This window comes from Entelurus aequoreus, linkage group LG22 (assembly GCF_033978785.1).
Source record: "Entelurus aequoreus isolate RoL-2023_Sb linkage group LG22, RoL_Eaeq_v1.1, whole genome shotgun sequence".
NCBI lineage: Eukaryota > Metazoa > Chordata > Actinopteri > Syngnathiformes > Syngnathidae > Entelurus > Entelurus aequoreus.
Window position 1 is genome coordinate 21,322,713 of NC_084752.1, and position 12,997 is coordinate 21,335,709.

At 38.6% G+C, this 12,997-nt stretch overlaps 1 protein-coding gene across 1 annotated transcript in view; it reads right to left on the bottom strand.

Annotated features, from left to right (window-relative positions):
• Positions 1 to 12,997, bottom strand: part of LOC133639276 (lysyl oxidase homolog 4-like) — a 52,957-nt gene that overhangs the window by 19,106 nt on the left and 20,854 nt on the right. Inside the window, exons 5-7 of the mRNA XM_062032477.1 lie at positions 5,955 to 5,993; positions 5,669 to 5,876; positions 5,239 to 5,419 (exon numbers count right to left, since the gene is read on the bottom strand). Of these exons, the coding sequence (XP_061888461.1) occupies positions 5,239 to 5,419; positions 5,669 to 5,876; positions 5,955 to 5,993 (428 nt within the window). The remainder of the gene's footprint in view (positions 1 to 5,238; positions 5,420 to 5,668; positions 5,877 to 5,954; positions 5,994 to 12,997) is intronic.

The following is a 12,997-nucleotide window of genomic DNA, read 5'->3' on the forward strand; positions in this document are numbered from 1 at the left end:
TCGTTAATAGTACTTATTGACAGACTAGAGTTGTGGTCCCCCTTTTTCAAGAAGGGTGACCTAAGGGTGTGTTCCAACTACAAGGGGATCACACTCTTCAGCCTCTCGGGGTAAGAACATTCCAGAATGCTGGAGAAAAGTTTACAACAGTCAGTGGAACTTCGGCTACAAAAGGTGCAATGCAGTTTTTGTCCTGGTTATGGAACACTGGATCAACTCTACACCCTTGCAAGGGCACATACAAATCTGGTCCACATGATCTTTCTGGACATTTGTTTGTGTTCCTCGCGGTGCCCTGTGGGGGTTTTCCGGGATTATTGAGTTTGCGGCATGCTAATATGTGCCATTTGTTACCAACAGTAGCAGGAGCCTGGTTTACATTGCCAGCAGTAGGTCGAACCTGTTCAAGGTGATTGTTGGCCTCTGCCAACGATGCCCTTTGTCAGTGGTTCGTATTGAGAATGTTTCTTGGAACAGCCAAGGCATTTAGAGTGTCCAATTTGGGGGCCTTAGGATTTCATCTCTGTTCTTTGCAGATGATGTGGTCTCATCAAGCTGTGTTCTTAAGTGTTATTGGGACTGTCAACAGCTGAGTGTAAAGCTTCTGGGATGAGACTCTGCATCTCCAAATCTGGGACCATAGTTCTCAGCTGGTAAAGGGTCGATTGCACCCTTCGGTTTGGTAATAAAGTCTTGTCCCAGGAGTGAGGAAAGGCTCAGGCAAGATAGACAAATCGGTGCAGGTAATGGTAGGAAAGAGCTGAGCGAAGGCAAAGCTCTCGATTAAGCAGTCGATCTACGTTCCTATTGAATCACCTTTGGTCACAAGCTTTGGGTAGTGACCGAAAGAGTAAGATCGAGGACACAAGCAGCTGAATTGAGTTTCTTATGAGATGGATTTGTAATTGCGGTAGAAAGTTGATAGATGGATCTGTTCCTCAGCAAAACAACAATATTAATAGAAAATGAGCCAAAGTAAAAACAGTATACGAAGATTCCATTAATGGTGTTTTTCCACCCCATGTAACCTTACCAGTACCTGCACAAGAGAGCATGTGGTAAAATTTGCACTGCCAACCAAGTTATATTCAAAAAGACAAAAACTCACAACCTTCACAGCTGTGCAGAGATGTAGTTTGTTTTAAACGCCTGACAACATTTACAGACCTCTGATGTGCCTCACACTCAGTTGGAGAGAGAGCTTTTTGTCCCAATGACTGCACACTGTCCAGCTCACCGCAGCCAAAAAAACCTTTGAACTTGTGCAAGTCTGTGAAGGTGTATGAGGCCAAAGCTTTATTAAGCCCTGTGTTTTTACACTCAAATAGCCACTGATGTCATCAAGTCTTAAGTTAGGTCACTTTCTTTCTTAATGCACCACCCATGAGCCGTCACAGGACTCCAGAAAGGCCCAGACCGCCCTCCTGTATTTCTGCAACCTCGTTAAACGGGCCTGAACTTTGTCGAGAAACATTAAAACCCGCAACGCTCCACTCTGACATTTACCGTAGTCGTTATTTCGACATGACATCAGCACAGCACCTACCGTCATAGAACTCTTAAAGGTTTCCATGAATTTCTTAATCAAGGCAAGTTGGAGAGGAGGAAATCGGTCATGCTCGGCTCTAATTCGGGCAGAAAGATAATGGCAGGAAATGATCGTAATTAGAGAATTACTGCAGACGTCCGCAGGGAGAAATGGACAATAGCTGTGAGGGTAGTGTATTACTTGGAAAATTATTTTTGTTGTTGTTAAAGAATTGCGCCTCATTGTGTTCCTCTCAAATAATATGCACTCAACCACCAGCTTCTCAGATGCGTTGGTTCCACAGAAAACTTGTTTATTTGTCCGCTTGGGCCCACAGTTCTTGCACTTCTGCATCACACCCTTTGGAAGCTCAATTTCAGACACATTGGTGTTTAGTCTGAGCCTGTTCTCATGAGAATTTAGTAGGATGTCACACCAAAAGTAATGGACTGTAATTAGTAGAAAACCAACATATTCTGGGGTTGCTCGCCTCTTTTTTTTCTTTACATTAATGAATGAAAATAGTATGCCCTAAACCTAACGCCCTAACCATAACCACTTTGAAATGATAGATGACAATTTTATGTGTGTGTGTGTGTGTGTGTGTGTGTGTGTGTGTGTGTGTGTGTGTGTGTGCTCATGCAAGCACAGCGACAGTCGATGCTTTGTGGATACAAGAGGTGTGTTAGAAAAGTTCCAGGACTGTAGATTGTATTCCTCCATGTCGAGTGACATTGTCCACTACGAGGTCTTGCTACAGACAATCAACCAAATGCTTTGTTGAACACGCGAGAAGAGGGGAGAGTTGTGGCAGAACTACTTGTGGCTGCTTCACAAAACCCGTAAGTAATTAATGGTCGAGAAGAACATCGCTGTGCTGGAGCAACCTCCCTCCATGTGGTTTGTTCCCCTTTCCCAAACTCAAGGGGTTCAATCCGGGGCACCCGTTTTGAAAGCGTGGACCAACATCAAGATGGCCGTGACGACTGAGGTGCGGAGGATCTCGTAAGAATCCTTCGAGAGTGCATGAAGGCTTGGCAGAGAAGGCTGGGAAAGAGCTTTAAACTCTTAAAGGATTAGTGTAATTTTCAGACTAAATCCACCACCACTAACGGGCCACAAAGGGCCTGACTGCAACACGCTGAAGAAGCCCAGATGCGACCGGCCTTGAGACGAAAGTGAAAGCGAAAATGAGGCAAAGAAAAAACGCCGGACAAAGCAACCCAGAGTCCCTTCGACGCTGGCACCATTCTGCTGCCCAACAAAAGAGGAGAAGTATAACTATAACCTTAGAGGAAAATCTAATTTTAAACATTTGTATGCTAGTACAACACTTAAAACCTTTAGCATATCAGTATGTGGAATTAAATTATGGAATGGATTAACCAAAGAAATCAAACAAAAGCACCAATGTGATTCAGTTTAAGTGACTGTTCACAAAGTACACAGAACAATAATTATGATTAGATTATTTATGTATTTAATATTTGTTTACTTACTATTGTATATTATGTATTTATTTGTTCACTGTTCTGTTACAGAGAACAAGGAAATGGGATAAAATTGCTATGGTAGGAAAAGGGGTAGGATTAAATAAGCTCATCTTCTTCCTACTCCTTTTCGGACGTGCTGTAATGAAACAACTGGAAATATGTGATGCATTACATTGTATCGTATGCATGCTCCAAATTAACTGAAACTGACCTGAATTGAACTGAAAAGATGTATTTGGCCAATTTTTGTACAAAACTAAATGTATTCATATATTAGGTGTGTGTTTATATATATTAGGCAGGTGCGCTCTATATAAATTATGGTACTTCAAAGGAGACCATGTTTGTGAAACTAGTCCTGGAACTTTTCTGACATAACTCAAAATCTCGTTATTGACAGAATATGTTTCACATAATCATGTTTGTGGAACAACTCCAAAACTGCAAATGACTTAGATGGGAATGCTTTGCTTCTTGGTTTTACAGATTCAGGAATGATGTTGCAGAACAGTGGTTGAGTGGTTAGGGTCGAAACGACAAAGGAAAAAAGTTGTTGGTTTGAATGTTTGCTTCTTTATAGAGTTTGCATGTTCTCCATCTTCCAAAACATTGGCAATGTTTGTCTCATTGACTGGCGACCAGTCTGGGTGTACCCTGCTTCTTGCCCAAGGTCGGCTGGGAGAGCTTTGTAACCAAAGCCTTCTAGCAATGTGAGTGGGCTGCTTTTCATTTACCGTATTTTACGGACTACTGTATAAGCCGCTGCTTTTTTCCCACGCTTTGAAAACAGCGGCTTATAAAGCGGTGCGGATAGTTCAAGGATTTTTTTCCGTTAACAAGCATAATGTTTTGTGTTCAACAAATAGTTTTCATATTACACCGACAGAGACACTAAAAAATGTGTGTTATTTGTACTATAGCGCAATCTTTTGGACGGGTTCACTCACTGCAGGTGCTGCGAGTTGAAAATGTACTTCCCGTTTCGTTCCTAGGTTCCGTTTCGTCTACTATTTGTCCATAGCGTTTCTGCTCGATAGGATTCTTCATTCAACACCCCAAGCAACGTTTGTAACTTTTACAATATAACTAAAACTATTCATACTTACTAAACCGTTCCATCTGTGATGTCTGTAGGAGTGTTTTCATGCATATGTGTACCTACTATTGTAATGTAATCAAGCTAGCTTCATTAGCATTAGCGAATATGCTATCATGTCTACAAGTGTCTGTGTTAGCATTATTAACTTGGAATGGCAATCTTTTTCTATTGTGTAAGTTTAATAAATTCACCAAAACGTCACGGTGGAGTTATTGAGTCTGTTTAGCTTATTTGAGAGATCGCTTCAGCAGCTAGTGGGTCCATGACGATGACTTCTGTTTTGTTTGATCCGCTGTTTTACTGCCGTGTGACAGGCATCGTTTGAAAACAATTAAGGTATGTAAATAAATATTTACAAAATATTTCGTACACGGTATACATCCACGGCAGGGGTGTCAAACGTACGGCCGAGGGCCGGATCAGGCCTGCGAACAGGTTTTATCTGGCCCGCGGGATGAGTTTGCCTAATATAAAAATTAACCGGAAATTATAGTTTGAAAGAAACTGCTGTTCTAAGTGTGTCCGCTGGATGTCGCAATAGCATTTATTTGTATCCTTATAGATGATGCTACATATGTACAAAATAAACCACATGATGTTAGTACATCAGTCGAGGAAAATGAGCAAACTACATAAATAACATCCTGTAATTTGATTTTGATATAATTTTTTTATCTTGATAGATTTAAAATTAACACCAATGAGTTGACTGATGAACATTATCACATTATTTATTCAGAAAATATAAATAATGACAAAAAAAGATGGAATACTATTAACCAAAACATGTAAGTGTAAAAAAAACAACAACAGCATTATGATTTGTACAATTTCAGAATGTGCTTGTTCTATTTTTAAACAAAGAAAACAATCTGAAGTTGTCTTTATTTTTAAGTTATCGTGCCGTGATTTTACCAGTCCGGCCCACTTGGGAGTAGATTTTTCTCCATGTGGCCCCCGATCTAAAATGAGTTTGACACCCCTGGTCTACGGCTTATTGTCTAGTACGGCTACTATATGAATTTTTTAAAATTTCTTCTACAATTTGGTGGGTGCGGTTTAAAAATACAGATGCGCTCCGTACCCCGTAAAATACGGTATATTTCTGTTTTCCTCACCCTGTCCCATATGAGCCCCGGTCAAGGCCTCCTTTGCCGATCCATAGCCCAGCTCTCTGCAGACCACGTTGGCGTCAGTGATGTCCCACAGGTGGTCTGCGATGGTGCCCCATTTCCCTTCCTTCAGGACCTCCACGCGACCCTCCCCAACGCGGGGCCCCGCCTTGAGACGCACATTGGTCTGGAAGGAAGAGAAGTAGGTTGAGTTGTTGTTTTAAAGCATGCTCTGTTATTACAGGTGATCATTAATGAGTTTGTTTGCAATCTTGAGTAATCCTTTCATTTTAGTGACGTTGCAATGCAACAGTCTGGCTAACCAACGTTTTTAGAATTTACAACCATTTTGCAAAGACAGAATGCGGTAATAATTTGAGTGTTGTGACCATTCTGTTCCGAATACAACCATCTTGTTAAGAATTACTCCACTGACCGACACAGACGGCGGCGCACGTCCTCGGCCGTTGCGTGCAAATTGGGGACCGGGGACGCAGCGCACGACGGCGTGCATGCCCCCGCTGCACGGACTGTCCCTCCTGCGCAGGGACAGTTGGGTCGGGCACTGGGCCAAGGAGACCTCCCCACCCCGACACTGCACCTTCTCCACCCAGTATCCCTTCTTAGTGATCTGTGTCCGCAGTCTGGACAGAAAGAGAAGATTGTTTCAGAAGTAAAGTGGAGGGATGCATGGATGCCATGCTCTCAGGAGCTGAAGTTACCTGGATGAAGGATCTGCTATTTTGGAGTCCCACAGTTTCCTGAAAGACAACAGCAATTACTTGGATGCTAACCAAACTTTCAGCAAACCTGATCAAATAACCACAGAAGAAACTCTCAATCATTCTTGCCATAGCCAAACATTTTGTTCTATTCAGTGGCCATTCACGGTATTAATGTCTCTGTGGTAGCCAATTTTGTGTTATTCATATTTCGGTAGTTCTGCATACATTAAGTTAAATCAATTATTTGTTGCTTGATGAACACTTGGACCTACTGCGCTTTGGTGTTGGTCATTGTGGTGGTGTTTGATGAACACTTGGGCCTACTGTGCTACTGCACTTTGGTGTTGGTCATAATGGTTTTGGTAGCCATTTTGTGTTATTTATATTTCTCAGGTACTGCATGTATTAAGTTGAATTATTGATCTTTTGAATTAGAAAGTCATTTACATTCTGTGTCATTTACAGCAGTGGTCCCCAACCTTTTTGTAACGCTTGAAAATTTATCCCGCGGAATTTATTTATTTATTTTTTTGTCATACAAAAATACAATCATGTGTGCTTACGGACTGTATCCCTGCAGACTGTATTGATCTATATTGATATATAATGTAGGAACCAGAAATATTAATAACAGAAAGAAACAACCCTTTTGTGTGAATGAGTGTAAATGGGGAAGGGAGGTTTTTGGGTTGGTGCATTAATTGTAAGTGTATCTTGTGTTTTTTATGTTGATTTAATAAAAAAAAAAATAATAAAAAAAATAACTTTTTTTATTTATTTATTTATTTAATTTCTTGTGCGGCCCGGTACCAATCGATCCGCGGACCGGTACCTGGTTGGGGACCACTGATTTACAGCACCAGTGACGAAAACATACAGGGGCGCACAGGTGAAACTGATTGGACAAATGTCGGGTTGAGAGACTGGCGGTGAAAATATTTTTTTACCACTTCTTACACAACACTTGAGCCTTAGTTTTGTTTATAGCTTTGTATGCAGTTAAAGTTGTTTTTTGTTAACCTTGGATGGACTGTTGGAAAGAAAACCCGTTTTTTGCAAAAATAAGCTATTTTTGGAGAGACTTAAGTTGTAGTCGGAAGTGCGTATGAAAGTGCACCTCCTTTCCTGGCTCCGCCACGGCCTTTGGTTAAGAACTTGGAAAGCTTGGAAAGGCCGATACAGTCTCAGTATTTGTCTACTCAGTAATTTGTGTCTGGACTAGGATATTTGCAGTATTCATGCAGCATAAATAGGATATCTTAGAACACAAATAGAGGAAAATTGCATCATACCTCAACCTTTACATGGATTTTTACAAGTACTATTTACCACATTCTGGTCACGCCAGGCTTGTGCAAAATTCAGAATTTGGAATTTCTATTTAATTAGTTTGAAGAATCAGAATTTGTGTTATGTTGCTTTGAAATGTATATCATGGGACGTGGAATCAAACTCATTACAATTCAGAGAAATACCTTTTAGCCAAGTAAGTTTCCAACAATATTCCATCCATCCATCCATTTTCTACCGCTTATTCCCTTTGCAAATAACAATATCCATAGCTTTGTTTTATACCTACAAAATTGGCTAAAATAATGCCAAGTAACAATATCCATGACTTTTAGTTTCATACCTACACAGTTTGCTAAAATGTTAGCAAGATAGTGCCAAGTAATAATACACATGACTTTTAATTTCACACCTATAAAATTGGCTAAAATGTTAGCGTGCTAACACAATAGCCTGGCAAGATAACGGCAAGTAACAATAGCCATAACTTTTTAGATTTATACCTACACAATTGGCTAAAATGCTAGCAGGCTAACACCTAGCCTGCTAGCAAGATAGCACCAAACAATAATATCCATGACTTTTAGTTTTATACCGACAAAATTGGCTAAAGTGTTGGTAACAGCATGGTAACATTTAGCATGTTAGCAACATAGCGCCAAGTAGTAATACACCCCATCCATCCATTTTCTACCGCTTGTCCCTTTCGGGGTGGCGGGGGGTGCTGTAGCCTATCTCAGCTGCATTCGGGCGGAAGGCGGGGTACACCCTGGACAAGTCGCCACCTCATCGCAGGTAATAATACACATGACTTCTAATTTTACACCTTATAAAATTGGCTAAATGTTAGCGTGCTAATACAACAATAGGCTAGCAAGATAACGGCTTGTAAAGATATCCTTAACTTTTAGATTTATACCTACAGAATTGGCTTAAAGATAGCACCAAGTAACAATATCCATGACTTTAAGTTTTATACCTACAAAATTGGCTAAAATGTTGCATGCTAAGACTTAGCATGCTAGCAAGATAGCACCAAGTAACAATATCCATGATTTTTAGTTTCATACCTACTCAGTTTGCTAAAATGTTAGCATGGTAACAATTAGCATGTTATTAAGATGGCGCCAAGTAATAATACAAATGACTTATAATTTTACAGCTATAAAATTGACAAAAATTTTAGCGTGCTAACACAACGATAGTCTAGCAAGATAGCACCAGGTAACAATATCCATGACTTTTAGTTTCATACCTACACAGTTTGCTAAAATGTTAGCATGGTAACATTTAGCATGTTAGCAAGATGGCGCCAAGTAATAATACACATTACTTTTAATTTTATACCTACAAAATAATGGAGAATTTTAGCATGCTAAAAAGATAACGCCAACCAATGTTCCCTCTAAGGTGCGCGCCTGTGCAATTGCGCACTGCTCAAGCGTCCTCTGCGCACGGCAAATCTATGCCACGCACAAAATCAAATAAAAAATAAGCGCATAACAATTTTCGACACGACAGAGAAAACAGTTTCCGTCATCATTGTTCAAATATTGTAACGTCTGTCGAGACGCTTTGAGGACATGAATTCCATCCATCACTTTACTGAGCAAAACTCTTCATCGTTGGCCATAAACACATCACCAAAACATTAGTAAAAAAATGATATCTAGCAAAAGTGGTCATTTTCTGCAGTACAAACCAGACCAAAAGCAACTTTGTTATATCAACAGCAGCCGCTCGCTCTTTCTCACTTGCGCCAACACATGCACATATGGCACTTAGCCAGTGATGCGTTTACAGCCACACAAAAAGTCGGACAACTCCAACACCACACATAAAGTGCCATTCCAGGTCGTTACATTATGATTTACCAATCAAATGTGTGCTTATTCTAGCGTAATTTATTAGGAATGTTAATTTATAAATATTAATCATGAAATGCTGTTAGTATATTAAATAAATACTAATAAAAATATATTTTTTTACAAACAGGAAGTTGCAGGAATGTACACATGATCCCCTGCTTACATCTCATTGTGCAACATGTGAATGTCTTAATGGGAACTAAATGCAATGTCTGAAAGGGCTACAAACTATTTCCAAAGCAGGACCTCCACCCAGACAAACAATACAAGTACACAGTTCATGAAAAACAATATTTTTTGTTATTGTCATTGTAAGTGGGCCTAAACACTTATATTAGAAAATAACCTCATGGAAATGACTGCTGTCATTTGATTATAATAATAATAGAATGTTGTCTGTCTATCTGTGTTGGCCCTGCGATGAGTTGGGGACTTGTCCAGGGTGTAGCCCGCCTTCCGCCCGAATGCAGCTGAGATAGGCTCCAGCACCCCCCGCGACCCCGAAAGGGACAAGCGGTAGAAAATGGATGGATGGATGGAGATGTAACTTGTTATTTAGTCAGGTTTGGGACAGGTGTGCTGCTGGCATAGCCACAGTGTGCACGTCTGATGTTGCTCACATGGGCTCCACTCAATGCTCAGGGAGTTTTTGCGTTTGCTCACACACATGAAAAATTAGAGGGAACATTGGCGCCAAGTAACTATCAGTGACTTTTAGTTGTTTATCATTTTTTGCACGCACGTGGTCCACGCCAGCACCACAACTTAGAAAGTGTTGGGGGAAAAAAAAGGAGCGTTGAAGAGGAATAAAGTTTGACGGAGCACAGGAAGTCTGCAAGATGTCATGTTGTCCCACACACTGCAGCATGAAGCGGTGTGGCCACAAGCAGGTGTGAGGAGACACACACACAGGAGTGTGGTCCGCATGCAGAGGTGGTCACCTGCACTCGCAGAGTCACCATGCAGATGTAAATATTGGGACAACTCAAGAGAGGGATGGAAAGTGAGGGTTACTAAATAAGGAACGGTGAGGCCGATGCAGACGCCATGACGGCTCTGACAGCTTGACACGTGTTCTGTGCAGCGTTGTGCAGAAGTCCTGTTATTGATTCAGGATGCTTGTAAAAAAAGTTTTGTGGAAAACAATTTTTAATTTAAAGGCTTAATCAAGTAACATTACGCCTCCATTTCCTCAAAATGACAATATATACACATTTTTACATGAAGAACATTATAAGGGCCTTTTTTTCCACTGACTCAAAGTGTTTTACATAGTGAAAGCCTTTATCTACGCTACATTTCAAGCTGTGTGGGTGGCACTGGGAGAAAGGTGGGTAAAGTGTCTTGCCCAAGGACACAACGGCAGTGACTAGGATGGCGGAAGCGGGGATCGAACCTGCAACCCTCAAGTTGCGGGCATGGCCGCTCTACAAACCGAGTCACGCCCCCGCATCTACTAAGTGTGTAAGTAATACTTTTAATTAATATAATTTATTAAAAAAACAATATTTTATTGAATTTTTTAAAATTGAAACGATTGCATTGTTTTGTATTAATTTAATTAAGTTCAATTAACAAGTTAAAGTTAAAGTACCAATGATTGTCACACACACATGAAGTGTGGCAAAATTATTCTCTGCATTTGACCCATCACCCTTGATCACCCCCTTGGAGGTGAGGGGAGCAGTGGGCAGCAGCGGTGGCCACGCCCGGGAATCATTTTTGGTGATTTAACCCCCAATTCCAACCCTTGATGCTGAGTGCCAAGCAGGGAGGTAATGGGTCCCATTTTTATAGTCTTTGGTTTGACTCGGCCGGGGTTTGAACTCACAACCTACCGATCTCAGGGCGGACACTCTAACCACTAGGCCTTGAGTAGTTGATTGAATACATTAAATCAATGAAATCAATTTACATTTATTGTATTTTAATATAAAATAAAAAACTAAATTACTACATATTAAGTGTATAAGTAATACTTATTATAATTCTAATTTATTCTATTCTATTTTTTTTTTTAAATATTGAATCTATTGTTTTGTATTAAATACATTTAGTTAAATTGAATACAATAAAATAGAATCAAATTAAAATAAATGAACATACATGTATTATATAATGAATATAAAATAAAAACACTAAGTTACTACATATTAAGTGTCCATCTAACCATTCATTTCCTACCACTTGTCCCTCTCGGAGTTGCGGGGGTATAAATAATCTATTTTATTCTACTCTATTTTATTTTTTCAAATATAAACTATTGTATTGTTTTGAATTAGTTGAATTGAATAAAATAAAATAAAATGTATATTAACTCAAATTTTTTTTTTTTTTTTTTTTACCAACCGAGTCACGCCGCCCTGTCTACTAAGCGTGTAATTAATACTTATATTATAATTAATACAATTGATATTAAAATAATGTTGTATTATTTGAAACAATTGCGTTGCTTTGTATTAATTTAATGAAGTTAAATTGAATACAATAAATAAAATTAATTTACATTTATTGTATTTAAATATTAAATTAAAAAAACTAAATTACTACATACTAAGTTTATAAGTAATACTTACTATAGTTAAATTGTATTCTATTCTTTTTAAAAACATTTACATTTAATCTATTGTATTGTTTTGTACTAAATACATTTAGTTAAATTGAATAAAATGAAATATAATCAAATTAAAATAAATTAATTTACATTTATCGAATTTAAATATTAAATTACAAAAACTAAATTAGTACATACTAAGTTTATAAGTGATACTTATTATAATTCAAATTTATTCTATTCTTTTTTTTTTACACTTAATCTATTGTATTGTTTTGTACTAATTACATTTAGTTAAATTTAATAAAATAAAATAGAATCAAATTAAAACAAATTAATATACATGTATTGTATATTAAATATAAAATAAAAACACTAAATTACTACATACCAAGTTTATAAGTATTACTTATTATAATTCTAATTTATTCTTTTACATTTTTTTTTTCATTTAATCTATTGTATTGTTTTGTACTAAATATATTTAGTTAAATTGAATAACATAAAATAGAATCAAATTAAAATAAATTAATATACCTGTATCATATATTAAATATAAAATAAAAACACAAAGTTACTACATACTAAGTGTCCATTTAACCATTCATTTCCTACCGCTTGTCCCCCTACGAGTTGCGGGGGTATACATATTCTATTTTATTGTCCTCTATCATTTTTTTTTTTAAAGTTTGGATATATATATTATTTTAAGTTCTATGAGCTATTGAACTTGAGGGTTGTATCGGCTGCAATCTATAAAAATCAAAATGAATAAGAAATACATTCTTGAAGTATTTCACTCTGTGTGTAGTGAATTAATAGAATATGAGTTTCACATTTTTTTTTATTTGAACTACAGATAAATGAAGAAGTTTCATAACTGGGCAGTGAGGGAAAAGGACAGCAAGTGGAGACTTAGATCACGGGGTTCTGCAGGGTGAGGTTAGTGAGGCAGAGGAGTCGTCGAGTGTGACCCGTATAATTGCCTGCTGTGCTTGCTCGTGTCTGCTGTGCGGTGGAGCACTAGCATGTTGGTTCACACACAGCAGACATGGAAATATGCACGTACAAATCCACTGTTCCTCCCCGCTCGCCGCCTCTATAAAAGGCCTTTAAAGCGCAAAGCGACATGGTTACCCAGCGTCATGCCTGGAAACACCAGGCCGGTGATGTAAGACTCCATGAGCTTTAATAGGCATCGGCCAACCTCAGAAAAATGATGCTGCTTTGGGCTTAAAGCATGTTGCTTGTGGAGATGTTAGTCAGGTCGGAGATTTGACAATGAGAAAGTCAATGCATTGAACTGGTTGTTACTGTAGATGCAAAAA